General features: G+C 41.6%; 1 protein-coding gene across 2 annotated transcripts in view; it reads left to right on the plus strand.

The window, feature by feature from the left end:
• Window positions 1-19,353, plus strand: part of SPDL1 (spindle apparatus coiled-coil protein 1) — a 54,673-nt gene extending 35,320 nt beyond the window's left edge. The window contains exons 9-12 of one of the 2 annotated variants that reach the window (XM_039486008.1): window positions 998-1,110; window positions 2,979-3,166; window positions 6,664-7,006; window positions 18,877-19,353. In XM_039486008.1, coding sequence (XP_039341942.1) covers window positions 998-1,110; window positions 2,979-3,166; window positions 6,664-7,006; window positions 18,877-19,027 — 795 coding nt within the window. In that variant the 3' untranslated portion in view covers window positions 19,028-19,353. Of the gene's footprint in view, window positions 1-997; window positions 1,111-2,978; window positions 3,167-6,663; window positions 8,356-18,876 lie in introns of those variants that run through there. The other variant, XM_039486007.1, reaches the window with a different exon arrangement.
• Window positions 19,354-20,294: the final 941 nt, after the last annotated feature.

The raw sequence follows: 20,294 nt of genomic DNA on the forward strand, positions 1-20,294 counted from the left end.
TAAGTTGAATATGTCTGGTTTTAGCTTCCAGTTATTTGGTTCGTGTTATCCCTTTTTCACTAAATTAGAGCCTTTTGATACCCTATATCTTTCTCCCCATGAAGGTATTTTTACACTGTAATCAAGTCATTCTCAAGCTTTTTGGTAAGCTAAACAGAGCTTTATAAGTCATTTGACTGTGAAGCATTTTCTCTGGCCCTTGAATAACTTTTGTAGCTCTTCTCAGCACCCTCTCTAATTTAATTTAAAAAAGTAAAAAAATTAGACACCAGAATTGGATGCAATATTCCATTATTGTCTCAGCAGTGTCGTATACAGAGGTTAAAATCTCTTCTCCCCCTCACTCGCCCCTTTAAAATAAATTAGTTTGCTTTGTAAAGGCTAGCTGGTCACTGGTATTCAGTGGTGTGTGTGTGAGAGCTTCAAGGACTAGACTAAGGTCAGACCTGCTGGGATAAATGCATTGGCTTGCAGGGCAGCTAGAAGCCTAAATACCCAATCTGGAGGGGCAGGGATACAGGTCCCTGCTTCAAGAAAGGTGAGGGCTAAGAAGCTTGAGACATTGATGGATGCCCTGACAGAGCCAAAGAAGGGGATCTGAGGGACAATTGATACTGTGACTGTCCCAGTTCTGGTATCAACAAGGAGATTGTGTTTTTCACTAATCTACAAAATGTTTGGGTAGCTTACTCTATACTGGAAAAGGAGGGTAATTTTTTTAATCAAGGCTTTTTCTGTATGTTTGAGACTGGAGGATCTTTTTCAGTTCTGGCTGCTTCTCTAAAACAAAATTTTGGATGAAAACACTCAAATGAAATGAAGCTCTTGCTACCTCAAGTTTAAATCCCTTTATAAAAGACTACCTAGCAGGTAGTTTTGTCTGCAGCAGTTGTATTAAAATTTTGATGAAACAGTGAAAACTGTAAATAGAATAGAACTAATGCACTTCTGAAAAAAACACTAGTTGACAATTTTTTGAACTCTTCCCTTGCATCAGAATTTATATGAGAACATGGAAGAATCAAAACCTTCTAGTAGCAGTTCAATAGGTGGAGAATTTGAAGATGGCTATTATACAGATCTGCTTCAAATGAAACTTGAGAACTCCAAGTAAGTGTGTGGGGGTTTAAAGCCTAGAAATAGAATTTTACGTATTTTTTTTAAATGTTTTAAAAAAAAAATACTTGTAATTTACATTAATTTACAGCTGTCTTACACTCTGCCATTTCTTCGTTTGTCCACATGTATTCTGTTCTCAGTGCACATGGACCCCGGGTGCTCAAAATTGTAATCTTTAGGTCATCAGTGTCCTGCGTGTATCAGTAGCACAAAAGACAGAGTGGCCCCAACAGCCCCTCGGTTATTTCTCACCACTCATGACTGAGATGGAGCTCCTTGGTACCTGTGGATTTTACACCTCCTTTTTTTTAAATTACAGTTAGGCGTGTGCATATTAGTTTTGAGTACAGTCAGTTAGGGTAGCAGCCTGTTTTGGTAAAATTCTAATAATTTTATTATTTGAAAGTTGTAACTTGCTTATTTTGTTTTGCTTTGTTAATTCTCCCTCCCCGTTCGCCCCCAGTACTTGGGAATGGTCTATTTTAAGTCTTTTGGCTTTAAGTATTGCCCCTTTTGCCAGGCAGCAGTTCCAATAAATGATGGATACATGAGATGTCTGTTCTGTCTGGGGCATCCCTATTCCCCACAAATGTGCTCTGGTGCAGTCTTGAGATTTGGAGTTAACTGCTGCTAGTACAGAGGCCAGAGCATTGGATCACCTCAGCATAGTGCTCCAACATTGGTCATTATGGACCTAGCCTCATTGATACCACTCCCTTTAATGCTACCTAGTCTATATTAAATGCACCAATGCCAGGCATGCTGGCACCGTCAACCCACCCAGATGCTTTCCTGTCCAACCGAGACTTATGGCCCTGTTCCTGGGTATTGAGAGAGGATGTAATAACGAGTTATCTTAAAATCTCCTCTGCTCTCCACAGGGCTACAGATCCCTTCCATGTTACTGAAGTCCTTTTATCTCATTGGCATAGAGTGCGCCCTCTAGGATCCCTTGCAGCCTGGCTTCAGCATGCCCCTTCTTTAACACCTAGAATGCTCATTTTCATCTTTGTTTTTGTTAATCTTTTATGTTTGTCTCTCTTGGTCCAGGAAACTGAAATCTAAATTATTGATGTGATTGTGAAAGACATTGTGTGGCTTTTACTACTACTCTAGGATTTCTTAGTTTTGATTGTCTTAGATTTTGGTTCTAGAGGTCCTTGGCTTTAGTTTCATCCTTAGCTGTATATAAATTAATGCCATTGCCACCCCCAGTCTAAGGTTACATGTTACACAATTTTCTCTTTTTAATTTGAAATAAGTGTATCTAAAATATTACTGGGAACTTCCTTCTAGTTTGAAGTCCAGGTTTGATCATACAGAATAACAGTAGTATAGTCGTCTACTAAAATGACCCAGTTTGGTACTGTATGCAGAGGAGCAAAGCCTCAGCTTCAGTGGAGCTATGATAATTTAATTCAGCCAGAGATCTGTCACCCAGTCTTCAGTATTTAGCTCAAATGGACTACTCCCAGTCCAAACATTGCAAATACAGGCTCTGAAGTTGAATACAAAACTAAATCATATTTGTCCATGCACAGGTTGTTATTTGGGAGGGAGGGTTCTCAGATTAAAGTTGTATAATTTTCACTACAGTGTTACGTAACTGCTTGTTTTAAGTACCTTGTGTTCTCCATTAATTAAACTATTATTCATATTTGAGAAATGAAGAGACTTCAAAATTCAAGTTTGGATTGGGATTTTTCAAAGCTCCCTGGAGGATTTGGACTTCCAATTGCAGTTAATTGTTCTAAGAGGGTTTGAGCAACCAAATACTTGAGCTTTGAAAGCTCACTGTAAATTGTTACCTAATTTGACCCTTGTGAATTTCAAACTGGTCAATTCCTTTTCCTTCCCAGTAAGGAGACCGAAACTTTGAGAAACGAACTATCCTTACAGAGGATGAAAGCTTTATATGAGAGCCAGAGGGTTCTGGAGGTAGAAAGGAAGCTTTTTGCTAATGAGAGGCACCTGCAGGTATGCCAAAGTGAGAACATGAACTTACGAGTTATGCTGGATGAGCTGAAAATGAAGTACGAACCTGAAGGTAACTATTTCTGATCACTAATAAAGTTGAACAAAATAAATGAGCCTCTTTTGCCATAACTACCTTTTTTGCTGAGGCATGAGATTTCAACCAGCTAAAAAGATGTCTTCAACCTGACCATGAACACTCTACTTAAACAAGTGACTGTAAAACATCCTTTGGTCTTGTAAGTTGCTGAACAGAAGTGATTTTTAAAACACTGCTTTATTGAAATGAATATGTTGAAGTAGTATACTGACATTTAATTTAACAAGTCTGAAATCTGTGTGCATGTGTATATATAGTTCTGCTTTAGAATTCTGAAACCGAAACATTGAAATTCACAGCAAATAGTGAATAGAACTTTTGAAGCAGGATGGAAACTCCTGGATGCTGGCATTTTTACCAGTCCAAGACACTTGACCTACACATTACTCTGGAGATCTTTGAAGCAGCTCAGAGTTGTTTTTGAAAGTGAGGGTTGACCATGTAACTTTTCTCCTTTGTTAGAGAGAATCTGCCACAGCCATGCATACAACGCAGTGGCGTAGCACTCTAACCTTGCCCATTATTATCCCAGCTTTTAAAGGCAAATTTTATGTTGTAGCCCACCCCTTCCTACACTTCAGGCCCAAGCTCCCGCCTGAGCCACAGCTTCAAAGGGCTGTCTATACAGCTATTTTAGAGTGCTAGCCGGAGCCAGAGGCTGTTGACCCAGAATGAGAGGCTCACTGCCATGGACTGTATAGACATATCCTCTGAGTACGAAATCTTTTGTGGGGCTGTTTACTGAATGGGTTTACCTGTTGAACTCTTTTTCCTTTTTATATGTCCCCTCTTCTTCTCAATATGGCATAGCTGGCGAACAGAACATTTCTCCTCCACTAGAAAATGGTGGTCTGGTTGAATCTCTCTTGAATTCACAAAATCTTACCAGAAAGGAGTACATGCTGGTTCAGTCCGACAAGGCTGCCATGTCAGTGCTTGTTCATACTCTACGCTGGCTCAAACTGGGGAGAAGTCAGAATGCCACAGTAGTTGCTTATTGTGCATGAATTCTTCCAGAATCTGCCTCACTGAGAAGCCTGTTGGGTGCTACTGTGTGGCCACTATAAAGCTTGTGTATACAGCTAATTGTTCAGCTGACATTTAATCCTACAATGGGAATTTGAAGGCGTCCCAGAGTCCACAGAGAGGTCAGCTATCTCAGGTACTGGCAGGAAGAGAAGTGCAAGCTCAGCTCTCTTCCAGTCCGAGATGCTATCTCTAAAAAGGAAGCATTGGTAATATTTTCTATTTTCTGTTGCCTGTAAGAATGTTTTACAGCTAAAAAAGCTATTTAGCTGTAACTGTTGACTTGTTTCATCAGTGGAGCAAAGCCTAGTTCACCCCTGCAGTCCTCCTGCTGGTCTCTCAGGGAATTAGCTTCCAGCTGCTGGAGCGCCCTCTGTCGGCCGATGTCTCACTACCGCTGGCCCTCGTGTCCTTCCCAGGACTCCAGTGCCCTGTTATCTGGCAGTACACACCTCAGACTTGGGGTCTCCCTTCCCCAGGGGACCCCTATCCTCCACCTCGCCTCAGTATAAGGCTACTGCCAGTCATCGTCTAGCCCCACACCCTGGGGCAGACTGCAGTGTAAAAGCCACTCATCATAGGCAAGGTTGGGTTTGGACCTGCTGCCTTTGCCTACCCCTGGGCTGCCCTCTGCAACCCCCAGTACCCGTTGGCCTTCTCCTAGGCTGCAGTCTGGGGCTTTCCAGGCCGGAGCTCCCCAGCTCTTCTGCCTTTATGCAGCCCTGCTCCACTCAGGTCCTCTGCTTGGGTCCCTGCAGCCAGGTCCCTCCCTCTCAGAAGCTAGAGGGAGTCTGCTGAGTGCCTGGCCCCCAGCCTCTTATATAGGGCCAGCTGAGGCCTGTTTGGAGCATGGCCCAGCTGTGGCTGCTTCCCCAACCAGCCTAATAGCTGCTTTCCCTCTGCAACAGGTCTCTCCCAAGGCTGTTTTTAAACTCATCAGGGCAAGAGTGGGTGACCACCCCACTACAATGTCAATGAGAACTGTTGTGATTATTTCTAAATTTCCATTAGTTTCAAGTCACCGGGTATGCTGATCTCTGTATAACCCTCAGTTTTTTTTCTCTTAGTTGTCTTGGGACAATTGCAAACTTCCTATGTATTTCTTGGAACAGTTGAGATGTGTACACTGAAAGATTAGATTAGAGGGTAGGGTGGGAGTGCTGCACCATTGTGACCGCAAAAAGAACAGGAGTACTTATGGCACCTTGGTGGCACTCCTATTCTTTTTGCGGATACAGACTAACACGGCTGCTACTCTGAAACCATTGTGGCCATGTGAGGTGGTTCAAAAATTGTTTTGAAAAGAACAGAACAGGTTTTCTGCTGAAGCACGTCAAAGGTGTGAATCCTGAGTTTGCATCTCCAGAAAGTTTATTAGAATTTGAGTTGCAATAAAAATATTTGAAGCATTTTTCATACCAACTGTAACCAAGTGCCTTGTAAAATTACAGCGCACTGACTGAAAACAGATATAATGCAAGTTCTTTTCTTATTTGGCTAATAAATTTGAAAGCTTTCAATCAGTCTTTCAGGCAGTAAGAAACTGAGGCATAGGTAAGAAAGATGCTTTCAGGTGACACAGTGGTTGAGAATGTGGAAAATGCAACAAGTCTGGGAACTACCAAGAATCTTCACAACAATAGTGGTAAAAGGATGTGAGGGGGCGTAAGAACTAATTGCTAGATGTTTTAAGCAGGGGCAGCAAATCCTTGACTGTCTTAAAAATTCTCTGGTTTCCAGGTCCTTTAAAGTAGAAAAGTTTTAAAGATGGATTGATGGGGTCATGTTTCCTCATAACGATTAAAAAAAAAATCAGCATTTTTGAAAGTTAGGTATTGGAAAGCCCTAGGGTAGGGGAGGTCAGGCTTGCCCACCTAGAGATGAAAACTATGGCCCACATGAAGAGTACTGCAAAGATAATAGGCAGATGTGTAGCGAAACAAATGCGGACGAAGTCATGAAGAAAGGAAACTAAAGTTAGGAAATGGAGTATAGTTTGAGGTAGCTCCTTCTGCCTAAAAGAAGCACTTGCCTTTTATTTGAGCAGTACGTCATCAGTAAGTTTTAGCTACCAGGACAGCAGCCCAAATGTCAGAAGAATCAAAAAACATAAAAGGAGGTGTGAGAAGTTAGGTATATCTACTTAAAAGGGTTTGGTGAAAGTTTTAAAATAGAGGTGAGAGAAGAAAAGTGGAGGTACCAATTATGTCTTTGAATTTAAGTCTTTTGGGACTCTTAGATGTATGTTACTAAAAAGTCACTGTCTGATAGCTCCGTCAGCATGGAGGCAGCTAAACATCTTGGGATGGTCTGCATTAAACAAATTGTCACCTAAATAGATTCAATGCTATCTTGCTGGTTTCAGTAATTATACGAAAGTGTACGTTTATTTCAATTACCAACATGTTTCTTTGTATACAAACATAACTATCATTCTTCTCTAGAATTAATTAAATTCCCTAAAACCATAAAAAGGAGGGAGAAGATTCCAGTGGACATGACTTCTGAACCTGTAGATAGCAAATATGCTACAGTAGAGGAAAGTACTCACTTTTCATCTCAAAATAAGGAAGAAAAAAAGATATGTACCAAGAACTTGGATTCAAGTGATGACCCTCAAAGAAAATATGTTCTTGTGGCAGCACCAATGAACATCACTCCTCTTCCAGCAACGCAACAAAGGGCTCAACCCGAGAAGGATAGGAAAAGAGTGAAAATCAAAGAAGAGAACATCAAAGGTTCAAGTGAAAGAAATGGAAATAACTCTCTAACTCCAGCTGCCTCCAGGTCAGTGTCATCTTGTGTGTATGCTCATGGCAATCAGCGCAGACCTGCATCTGTTTTCTTTCGCTGCATGAACTATGCTATCCACTTCTTTATCTATTTTCTCAGTGTTGCATGCAGTGTAATTCCTCAGTTCCGGCTGCCTACACTCAACTTTTCAAAACCCTTTAAAAAGACTAAAATAATTGCTAATGAAAATGACTCTTAGAATCATGAACCTGGATCTTGGGAATAACTGATATTTAAGGTTTACTATTATTCAAAATATCAGTGTTGATTTGTATATCTTTAACTTAACCATGATAGATCAAACTTCATTTACTGAGGCTTCAATATGAGGCTTCTTTTCATGGTTAGTTTGAGGCTGCCGTACAAAATGAACTATGGCAGGACTTTAGAGATTGCATTCCAGTAGTATGAAAACTTGAGACTTAAAGTAATACATAGCCTAAAATTTGCACGTCACAAAAAATGATTACCAGTATTCAAGATCATGTGTTGTTGAACTATGTAATAACACAACTTTTGTTTTGAAAACATATTGGTCAAAATTACTAAAACTTTCACTCTTTTATTCAAAATTTAAGTAATGATTGATAGAGACCTAGCACTGTTTACAGAGGTCCAACCGTTTTGTCTTTATAAAAGGAATGCTACTTTCTGTTTGCTGATGTTCTGTTTTCTGTTCAAGCTAATATTCTCATGTGGGAGCATGTGTGAGTACAAAGAAATCACGTGAAGGCTAATATTACACATTTGAGCTCTAATGACAGGTCAAAAAGTTATGTAAGTAAAAATCAGAAAATGCTGGCTATCTCTAGTATTTCAGGTCAGGTTCTGTACACAATAGTGTAGCCAGGTTAAGAAGATTGCTGAGTGAAGCCGTTCTGGAAGGAGGGTGGAATAGAATGTTGAGTGGGGAAAAAAGCTAAGTTTCCTTTTAAAAATGTTCATTTTCCATGAGGTGTCCAGCTGCCTTACTACTTTGCGCTTTACCATGTTCTTGTCTCAGTCTTTCAACTTAGTATTGCATATAGCTTCCCGTGGGGAAAGCTAGTTTGCCAGAAAATAATTGCTGCAGGAACGTGAGCCACTCCCTCTAATGTTGACTCTGTCTCCTTTATAGTCCCCCTCAGAAACTTCCCCTCCCCCCCCCTCTTGTTTCTGAAATATTTTTTTTCTTAGGCTTCTATTTAGCATTGTTCATGGTACAGCATAATGCTTTATATTGGAACCATATATACTACAATCAAACATAATACAAACTGTTTAAAAACATATGGAAATTAGATACAGAACTATGCTGAATGAATGTTACGGTTGTGAGGTCAAAGTTAGGAAATGCTAGAAGTAAAGATTCTTGTGCAACCTCTCTATTGCTTCCTTGTGTGGATGTAATTAGAGGCAATTAAAATGGTGCGATCACAATTTTTTTTTCAAAACTCAGGTCTCATTCACTGCACTTCATAACTACTGTTTTATATTTACGCTATTTAGAGAAGCTTTAAAATATAAATTCAGAGAAGATCTGATGAATAATAGAGGGATACCCCCATTGTGCTTTCTCAGTGTAACATTGCATCATCACTGGGTTGGAAGAACTTGCTGGTTCCATTTTAATTAGTAGGTTAAATGGACTGGGGGGTAAGAAGGCTTTGAATGATGAAGGGGCTGTGGCTTGGGAAGTGGGGTTCCTGGAGGCATTACATATATGCAGAAGCATGGAAAAGGGCTTGGGTGAGAAGAAAATCAAGGCAGCCTCAAGTCTGTTATGAGAGGAACAGAGGGGAATATGTAAGACAAAATCCGATATTGGCCAGGAAGTGCAGAGGGACTTAATGCTAGAAGATGATGCTTAGTTCTGCTATTTGTTGGCATTAGTTACTAGAGTACCTTTTTAATGGGTGAGAGTGGGCTTAATAACAAATTAAACTGTGACAACTGTCTATTTCAACATGTGGAAAAGGTCACAAAGATTCAGTTAAGTGCACATACAATTTGTAAGAAATATAAGGAACTCAAAGGATGCACACATCTGGCTTGTGGTATAATTCAGATATTGAATGTTATGGTTTGGGGGGCACAATTTTTGAGCTTCCAATGTAATTAGAGTAGAATCTGTCCCCTCCCAAACAGTCTTATGAGCTTGTTGTCCAACTGATTTTAAGTAAATTAGTCATGAATACTGACTCCACATCCCTCATCTAGGAGGAAGGTGAGGAGGAATGTGCAGGAATGTCAAAAATCGGGAAGGCCAGAGAGGGCCAAATTGGTTATAATGGCTTTTGTTGTTTCGGGCCTCTTTTGGGGCCATCTTGCCTTATCTAGAAGGGAAGGAAACACTTAAAGCTGGATGTGAAAGAGGTGCCTCCGGTATGACTAACCGATGAAGCAGCATCAGCAGGCTTTGGAGAAAGTAACATCCATAATTCATGGGTTGATGGAAGGCAGTTAAAATGTGTAGCAATTTTGAGGGTGAAAAGGTGGATTAGAGAAGTCAGCTGTGGGTTTGAAGGGAGGTTAAAGCCAAGGAGGAAAGTGTGTCTGACAAATGGAGGGTTTGGGGAGTAAAGGATGGGGGTGGAGGGATGAAGGCTAAATAAAATCAAGCAACATTTTTAATTTATTGGAAGAATTATTTCTCCTGCACCACTTCATGTTGGCCTAGATAACGCATAGATATAGAAAAGAAAAATCAAAACTCTAAGGCTTTTGGCCTCTATAGTATTAAATGTTGGTTTGTTCTCCATGGTTTTCCTTTCCCAGCAAGGGAAAGTGTTCTGACTCAGCTATTTTAATTTCATTTAATTCTTCCTTTTGGATTATCCTGATCGTGCCCCCTGCACCCCATAGTGCAGACTCATTAGAGAACAGCGAGGCTTTCATTCCTGTTGGCAAAGTTCTATAAGCCTGTTTAGCTAATTGAAGCCTGTTTAGCTCATGATCCTCAGGGGGAGGAGTAATTGCTTTACTCAGTGTCTGTTCTTTGAAATTTGTGATGTTCCATCTTTAAATTGTTTAAAGTTTAAATTGACTTTTTTCCTGAAATATCTTTCTGTGTAGGAGCCAGATTGCATGCTATTTGGAAATACACAGTCCTTCATTCTCTGATTAGTTATCACTTCTCAGCTATAATGGGGCTTGGCAGAAGAAATAATGTGAAGGAGAAAGAGAGTTTACTTAGTAATAACCAGAATTGAGATCACTTAATGTTCCCTATAGATACTTGCTGTACCATCCTCTTACTTTCTTAAGGTGGAGGAAAACTGATGATGGTTAGGTAGAGAGGGTTTGTATATCTGACTTGTCAGTTGGCTTAATATATTTTTGTTTAGGTGAAAAGCTTAATTACCTGATAAGGAAGTGTGTGTGTGTGTGTGTGTGTGTGTGTGTATAAAATATCTGAGTCATGCACGTTGATGTTTGCTTCAAGGTAGAAATAGTCTTAACAGAACTCTTGACTTGGGTACATGGTACAATAACATGTTGCAGCTTGAAACTTGCAGACATGCGTGATGTTTTATTATTAGTGGCCTACCAAATTCATGGCCATGAAAAATGCATTGCGGACTGTGAAATCTGGTCTCTTTTGTATGCTTTTACTCTATACAGATCCTTACTTCTGTGCTGCTGCTGGCTCTGTCTTCAGAGCTGGGTTCCTGGCCAGCAGCCGCTGCTCTCCAGCTGCCTGGTTCTGAAGCCAGCTTCGCCTCCAGCAGCAGCACAGAATTAAGAGTAGCAGTACTACAACCTCCCCTACAATAACTTTGTGACACCCCCCCCACACACCCCAATCCTTTGAGTCAGGACCCCTAACATTACAACACAGTGACATTTCAATTTAAATAGCTGAAATAATAAAATTTACGATTTTTAAAATCCTATGACTGTGAAATTGACCTAAATGGACAGTGAATTTGATAGGGCTCTATTTATTATTCATGGACGCAGTTATCCAATACTGAGCCTATCTTGTAAAAGTTTCTGGCAATGTTTCACCAGTATTTGTAATGTAAACATACTGAATTTTAATTGGCCTTCTGTGTGTTTTGGCCTTCTAACAATTTTTTGTCAGAAAACTCAGCCATTTTTGTGTGTGTGTGTGTGTATGAGTATGAAAGCTTGGATTATGTGTGGAGTCAAACAAAAGCTCAGGCATAGGTTAACTGTTTATTTTTAATCAATTACTGTTCATCTGTTTGTTTACACTGTAGAAACCACTGGCTAAACATCATTATCCAGAGATAATGAGCAGAGTAGCACACTTTCAATTCTCTGTCAGAGGGGCTGTCTTGTACATGTTAAACTGTCTGAGGGACTTACAGGTAGTGGTCCAGAGGACATCAAGGGAAGGAGGGGTGTGGGAGCCATCAAGCAGAGGGAGCATTAGCAAGAAGATACTTGGCAAGAAAAGCTCCAAGTGCTACAGGAACATAATTGCTTTTTTAGATGAAGCTCATCAGTCTTGCTGGACAACAGACTCCTTTCCCAACCATGAAGTTTGCAAGATGGTTCTTAGCGTATATGTTGCTATGAGTGCATCCACCTCGGTACCATAGTATGTGCCCGTGTGCTCTTGATTGGAGACTGGAAAGTAGTGCTCGTGGGTCTGTGCCTGCACAGAACAATATCTCATGTTATACATATGTATAAGAAGATATAGGCAAACACAAGCCAGCCGCCACTCAGTTCCTGATCAACCTCCTATAGCTTGAGGCAAAGTCTTTACTGTTTCAGCTTCTTGCCTTTTTCACCTTGTGGAAGTCGTCTTATTCATTATTGTTTGTTTCCCAGTTATTTATTTATTTGTTGGGGTTTTTTTGTGCTTCTGGAAAGAGATTTTCCCCCTTCTACTTCTGGGCCTTTGTGCCAGGGCATAATTTATGCCTAACACACATGTGTTTAAGTCCTACCACAGGTCTTTTCCCTGCAGTGATGGACATTTAAGTAGCCTGTGGTGTTTGGGCGACTGCCATATCCCCTCAAAATTTAAGGGCTGTCTGGGATGTAAGGGCAGATCCAAAAAAGATGGTTTATAGTTTTAGATCCAAAAAAGATGGGGAGGCTAGCATTAGATAGTTTATAGTTTTAGTGGTAGGATAAGTAACAGTTAGTTATCCCTTATCTTATTTATTTTACCAAAAAAAAATTCCCTTCTTTTCTCTGTATCTACCCTCAGCTAGAAGCTAGGTTTAGGCTCCCATAGACTGTCCCCTATTGCGATTTGGATACAGAGTAATCCAGCATGCCTGGATCACTGGGTTTCAAACTGTCTGACTTGCAGACTTTCTATCCCTGTATCTGATGGACATTCACAGTGCGTCTGGTGTCTCAGCGAGACCCACATTTCTCAAAAGTTTCCACATTGCCAAAACCTCATAGCCAGAACCAGGAAGGCAAGGGATCTCCAGCTGAAATTACTCATGATGGAGACCTCGGACTTTGAGTCTCAGACCAGTCCAAGCCAACAGTCTCCATCAGCAGCCTCTAACAGAGGACCTGCTCCTACCGCTCCTCACCAGTAGCACTTATCTAAAAAGGCCACACAAAAGAGGGCTAAGACTTCTACTCAGAGGGAATCAGCTAAGAAGCAGTGATTCCCCACCTGCCAAGTCCATCTCGAACTGATGGCACTGAGCACATCGGACTCTGAGACCCCAGGTCCTTCCAGCATTGGGAGCTCTAATAGAGCAAAGGACCAAAGCGGGCAAGCTCTAACAGCGCCTCAGAGGGCACAATAAAGCCCTCCACATCAGCACCCACGAAACCGAAGAGGCGCTCAGCACCAAGCAGCACAGTGATGCCACCTGTGGTACCTGCACAGCTTGGCATAAAACCCTCAGCACCGACACCTGTAATGCGTATGGCTGCACCGCCAGCAATGCTGACGTCAACACCGATGCTGTCGGTACCGCACCAGTTCTTATGGCATGCAGATCTTCGGGAATCCTCAACCCCTGAATTGCCGCTCCTCGGTATCGACAGCACTCCAACCTGGTCAGTACTGAGTCCTGTCAACTTCACCTCGCTCAGCTCCACCTCTTTCAAGTGATGAGGATGAGGAAGACAGAGGAGTGTTTACACACCTCATCACCCCTCACCCAAACCGGGGCCATCCCACCAATCAAATTACCCTGCAGATGAGTGCTCTTGGTCTGGGCACACATGGGCTCTGCCTCCGATGCCGTTCTTTCCCAACTGGCCTTATTGGGATCTGTGGGCGTAATACAGGGCCCAACACTGCGGACCTCCTATCCCATCAAGACCCACAGCTCCGCAGTCGCCACCACCATCTCTCCCACCACCTTCAGACACGCATGAGGGAAGGGCAGAGGAAACAGAGAAATTCAGATCAAGAAGCCCTACCACCGGCTAACCTGTTGTCTTTTGTCACCCGACGAAACAATAATACCCCCACCACAGGGAGAACTTCAAGCAGTTCCAGGACCTTTTTAAAAGAGAAGCAGAATCTCTGGACGTATCTCAGGAGGAGCTACCAGAGTCACAGTACAATCTGTTGGATATACTTCAGATATCCACCTCTTCCAAGATTGCATTTGCCAATCAATGACGCTATTATGGAGCCTGCCAAAACCATCTGGTAGATGCCCACAATAGTGCCACCTTCTTGCAAAAGATCTGATAAGAAATACTACATTCCATCCAAAGGCACTGAATTCCTTTTTACACACCCCACACCAAATTCCCTGGTAGTGGAGGCTGTTAATGAAAGCGGGGAATCAGCACCAAGCCAGAACAACTTCTTACAACAAGGACTGAAAGAGGCTAGACCTCTTCAGTCGCAAAGCATATTCGTCTGGCACACTACAGTTCCACACAGCAAACTGTGCATCTTTACTACCCAGGTACACTCACAGTCTTTTCAAAGATATCTGAACGTATTGACCATTTGCCAGATGAGAGGAAAGTATAGTTCAAAGTCAACATTATAGAAGGCCACCTCATTGCCAGGGCAGCACTACAGGCCTCACTGGACTCGGCAGACATGGCTGCAGAATCCATAGCAACATGCGTGTTCATGCGCTGTGCATCTTGGTTACATCTTTGGCTTTCCCAGGGAATTCCAATCGACAGTGAAGGATCTGCCCTTTGAAGGCCAAAAGTTGTTTGCGACCAAAACGGATGAGTCCCTTCACACCCTCAAGGGCTCAAGGGCAACCTTAAAATTTCTGGGCATCTATACACCTGCAAATAAAACGAAACAGGACAAATGTTGTACACAAAGATTCTGCTTAACACTGTACTCGCAACCCCACAAGCATAAACAAAGATGTTGGCAAAACCAAGATCAGCCCTCGACATCTCAGCAATCCACTCCAGACAACAATTTTCAAGGTGTGATCAAGGGCACAAGACCACCATGCTCTCTAACTCCGGAAACAGAAATAGTCTCCTGTCATTTCGGAGATAGCTTGTCACGCTTTTACCAAGTCTGGAACACCATCACAACAGAGATGGGTTTTAGAATTTATCCAAAAGGGTTATTCCATCCCCTTTACCTCTATTCCACCTAGCCATTCTCCCCTCCCCTCCCTCTTCAGAGACTCATCTCACGAGCACCTGCTGCAACGGGAAATAAATCACCTCTTACAAATCTGTGCCAAGGAACCTGCATTGCAACACCAGGGCAGGAGGGGGTGGTTCGCATTGTTTTTTAACACAGAAAAAGACTGGCAGGTGGAGACCCATCCCGGATCTACAGAAACTCAACAAATTCGCAAGAACACAGTGTTTCAAAATAGTACCACTATCTACAATAATTCCAGCATTAGAGAAGGGAGATTGTCTCTCGACCTGCAGAACTCATATTACCATCCACCCATCACACAAGATTCCTGAGGTTCACCCTAGGGAAACATTTCCAATACAATGTACTACCCTTCGGCCTGTCCACCGCTCCAGGATTTTTTCCCAAAGTTCTAGCTCTCATGGCACTCTCTAAATAAACGCCATACAGGGTAAAAGACTCCCTAAAATGGTGAATACAACCAAAGAATGTCTGTACAGGAGTCCAATCTGAAATGCATGCAATCACTTTCTACCTCTAATTAAAAACTCAGCCATCGGGACCCTCATGGACAATATACCATGCATGTTTTACATAAACCGCCAAGCGGGGAGCACGATCATACTCCCTATACACAGAGGCAATACAACTTTGGAATTGGTGCATCAACAACCACATCAACATATCCGCATCCTACCTTCTGGGATTTCAGAACACAACAGCAGATGCCCTAAGCAGAGTTCTCACAAACCCACGAATGGGAGATGGATCCCGGAATTCTACATGCCGTATTCAAACTATGAGGATTTCCCACCGTAGACCTCTTTACAACAGCACAGAATACCAAGTGCCTGCAATATTGCTCCAGAGTGGGATTGGGACACTGCTCCCTAGGTGATTCTTTCCTCATCAAATGGGATGTGCCACTGATGTATACATTCCCTCTGACCCCACTCCTAAACCGAGTCATTCACAAGACCAAGGACAAATCCAGTGTCATTCTGATAGCTCCTACATGGCCCAGACAAATATAGTTTCCATATCTCCTTCAGATGGCGGTGAGCCTGCCTCGAACCCTTCCCCTAGTACCTCACCTTCTATCACAATATGCAGGACACGTCTGCCACTCCACCTCACAGCCTGGTTATTCCATGACTGTGGTTGAGGAAGCCTGTTCAGATGAAGTAAAAAATATATTGGTGAACAGTCGGAGAGTACAAAGAAGACCTATATCCAAAAGTGGAAATGATTCAGTATTTGATGTCAAGATAAACAGATCTTACCAACATCTTCCCCTCTACCAATGGTCCTGGACTACATACTATAATTAAAAAAACTGGGGCTCTCCACAAGCTGCTTCAGGGTACACTTGGCAGCTATTACCTCTTTCCACGACTAAGTGGATTGAACCACTATATTTGCCCACCTGATGATTAAATGCTTTCTTAAGGGCATTGAGAATGCCTACCCCACAATAAGGAACCCTTTGCCCATGTGGGACCTCAAACTTGTCCTACATGGGCTTATGGGAAAACCATTTGAGCTACTCGCCACATACTCACTCCTCCACTTATCCATGAAGGTGGCCTTACTTATTGCCATTACATCCACCAGAAGGCTGGGAGAACTAGGGGCATTACTGGCACACACCCCATACACAACTTTCTTTAAAGACAAAGTTGCCTTAAGACCACACCCCAAATTCCTACCCAAAATCGCCTCCCCCCTTCATCTGACTCAGCCTATCTACTTATCTGTGACTTTTCCCAAACCACATGCAGACGGAAGGGAGGCATCACTCCCACATGCTGTTCGTTCATCGAGCTCTAGCTTTCTACACTGAAAGAACAAAACCATTTAGAAAAATCTCTACTTGTTGCTATAATAGCTACTCCTATTGATCTGTCGCAAAATAGAGACTATCTAAGTGGATATCAGGATGTATCTACCTCTGTTATCAAAACTCTCATCTACCAGTCCCAGTGAACTCTACCAGAGTACTTTGGACATCAGTAGCCTTCCTCAATGTCCCTATTGTTAACATTTGCACTGCTCAACAGTCACCTAAAGTGGAGCACACACAGGGACACTCCTTGAAGAAGAAAAGGTTACTCACCTTGTGCTGTAACTGAGATTCTTCAAGAGAGTTGTTCCTGTGGGTGCTCCACAAGCCCTCCCTCCTCCCCTCTCCTTTAGAGAAACTGCATGAAACTCCAGGGTAGAGAAGGAACAGAGGGACGGTTGACTGTGGCCCACTATGTAACCACTCAGAGCAGCACAAGATGGCAGTGGCACATGCCCAACCTGGTGCTGCTACCACAAATCTCCAATTACATGTGCAGGGCATGAAGACACCTAAAGTGGAGCACCTGCAGGGACAACCATCTCAGAAAACCTCAGTTACTGTACATCGTGAGTAACCTTCTCATTTGCAGAAAGAATGAAGGGCCAATGTATTTCTCTGCAGTAGTTGTCAAAGTGAGTTTTGGGTTGTATTTTGACCTGTTAAGAAATAACTGGGGCACAGTCCCCCAGTAGAGCTCAGTCCATGTCTACTAAAAGATGTTCCCAGAGCAGAAATCTGCAAGGCTGCAACTTGATCTTCTCTTCAGACCTTTGCGAAGCCTGATGCCACCTTACCTGCTTCCAGAGATGACCCTACCTTTGGTGATGCAGTTCTTGACTTACCTTCCCAGTACTACCTCTTTGAATTACTGCTTGGGAGTCTCCTATGGGGGAGTGCCCACAGAGATATGTACTCAAAGAAGGATAGGTTACTTACCTTACAGTAACTTGTCCCTGTGGGAGCTCCACCCCCTCCTTCCCGTCTGCTGTGGAATCTCTGGCTTTGTTGCTGTGAAGAAACCGAGTGGTCGTGGGCTCGCACCTGCCTATTATTCCTTTGGTTCACAAGGTGTTCTGCGCAGGTGTGGCCTGCAAGCACTACTTTGCATTTTTCTTTCAAGAGCGTATGGGCACATGCCATCCTATGGGGGGACAAAAACGATCTAAAAATTCAAATTGCTGTAAGGTAAGAAATCTCTCCTTTGTTAACTTGTAAAGATTACACAGGGAGCCTAGCTCTTGGCCTGCAGTTTTGAGGCTTATTGAAGGTGAGAAATGAGTGTTTTCAGGGACTTATGTGCAGCATACCACAACTGGTGAGAATTTTATGCCATTATATTTGGTGTAAAAACTAAGTAGTGGGATGTTTTGAAAATAGATGGGGTCGGGTGAGAACTGTAGAAGTCAGGTTCATGTTCCAATAAAGCTTTTCAAGTCCCCAGAATTAGATTTCCTTACCCAAATGTGTGGATCTTATGCTGTTCCTCCCTTTCCATGGCAAGTGATCTGACAACTGCAGCACTTGTTTACATGGATAAATAATAGGAAAACCATTTGCATTGAAAATGGCTATATAGCAGCAGTAAATGAAGGGCCAGTGCCATATGATGGGCAAAACCGATTAGAGAATAACTGAATAATTCCTTGTATGTGTTGGAAATAGATTACAAGCAGTATGACTCAATGTGACATGTCTGATTTACTGAAAGTTGACAAGCTTGTAAAAATCAATTATAATCGTTAGCTTAATTAGTTAATATTATGCAGTTTGAAAACTTGTGTAGTTGTAGCTTGAAGTTGTACCTGTGTCTTAATGGAGGTCTTACACCTTACAGTGTGGCAGCCAACATCCTGCCCCACCGCCCCCGCCCCGTTTAGACAACAGACGGATTAAAAACATAGCTTTGGCAAATTACGATAAACTTTGAGCCCAAATAAGTCAATAAAAACTGATTGAGCTTTAAAGGTGTTCATGACCATCAGGACAGAGGCTACTGTAGCAGAGAGACTGGGTGGAAATTGTATAGCGTTTGGCCCTATATTTTTGTCTGTTACGATACAAAAGTTGAATTATAACTTTGCCACTTTATAGTCGTATGTAATGTGTTAATCAGGAACTGATAGGTAGCTTTCTCCTGGAACTTGTGCTTTTGTGCGTGACTTTTTTTTTTATTTTTTTTTTGTTCCACGCATGGCATGATATTGTTTCCATGCTGATAAAAACCAGTTACCATCTTCAATCATCAATTTCAAACTGGTTCAGTAGATCAAACAAATTGGAAAGTAAAGATGGGGAACATTGCTATGTGAATTCAAAACAGTTTTCATGTTTTTATATTTTCAAATCTTGTAGTAAAAATACTAGCTGACCTCACTTTCTCTTGTGGATAGGGCAATTGGTATTCCATTTTGGTGCTTGATCTAAAGTTAAAATGAGACCCTCAGCCTTGATTTTCTTCTTTAATTAAATATGTATTTAGAATGGATGCTTTGCCTGTAGGTTAACAGCTGGATCCAGACTTGAAACTGTGGAAAATGAAGACCTGAGTGAAAAAACAATTAAGCCTGAGAAGAAAACACGAAAGAAAACATACACTACATTATATGTGTCTTCTAAACCAACTCCTGAAACACAATGTCCTCAGCAATAAAACTCAGTTTTTCCAGAGCAAATCTGGAAACTTAGTCTTGCCTTAAAGATTCTGTTGTGAAGCAATGAATACGTAGTGTACTGTTTTTAATGTACATATACTTTGCATTTTAAGAAACCTGTGTATCTGCCTTCTGTTTCATGAACAATTATTAATATTATGGCTTGTATTATGCAGGGCTCTCACCATCTCTATTTGGTTAACCTCAGAAGTGCCACAAAAATAAATTCTCTTTGGTAACTTGACTCAAAATGTTGTCCCATCCTGAATTTTAGTTAAGCCTAACCATTAATTGCTTTGGGTTTCCAAAAGTGTAGCTCAGTTCAGAATGACTAGAGTTGACTATGGACGTCCTGTGAAGCTATATAATAAATACAGATGTAAACTGAGTAGGACTGCATATTTCTCTAGTGAATAAAATATTGTAACACTACACTGATGGAAGGGAAGATGCAGAGAGAACAATAAATACCAACGTTGTTAAATTCCTAAAGGTTGTTTTAATTTTTAAATGGGCACCTTTCATAGCTACATTTTCCCCCAATGTGTAGCAATTTTTGATTTTCAGTGCACCCTGTATACTTAAATCCCACATTTAACACCGTCTTTAAAAGTCATATGAACATGGGGTGCTTTTGAAATGTTAGAAAGAATCTTATAAATGTACCAACAGTTAAAGTAAAACCTTGCTTTACTCCTTTCAAATGTGCTGATAAATGTTGCATTGTATGACAAAGTGCTTAGTTTTCTAAATGTAAAATTCTAAAAAAAAAAAGGAAATCTTTTTGTAATATTCTGTGTGTAAAAACTGACTATGTACTAAAAGTTTTACTGCTCTTAATGTAATTACTTTTTTCTGTTAATTTTGTTTGTAGAATACAAAACATGTAAGCTTTCTGTAACAATAAATGGCTTATTGCAACTTGCACATTGTACTTGGGAATAAATATGCAGATAACGTGCAGGTTAATTCTAATGGATGTTTGTGTTCCCAGTTAAGACTTCTAAACTACTTAATTAAATTTGAAGTATGATGATTGCTACAGTTGCTCTGGTTCCCCCTAGTGGCTAATTTAACCCATTCAATTTCTTGCCAATAGCCTTTGTATCTAAGATTTTTGAAAGTCTTAGTTGGGAAATTATTCCAGTAGTTTTTACCCACTGATAAACTTGTTGAGTAAGTCTTTATGCACTTGTGCCCTGAGGTCCCCTGCCCCCACACCCCCCCCCCGGCATTAATCCCCTGAAACTTCCATTGAAAACTCTG

The sequence above is a fragment of the Mauremys reevesii genome, linkage group 8, assembly GCF_016161935.1.
Source record: "Mauremys reevesii isolate NIE-2019 linkage group 8, ASM1616193v1, whole genome shotgun sequence".
Classification (NCBI taxonomy): Eukaryota; Metazoa; Chordata; order Testudines; family Geoemydidae; genus Mauremys; species Mauremys reevesii.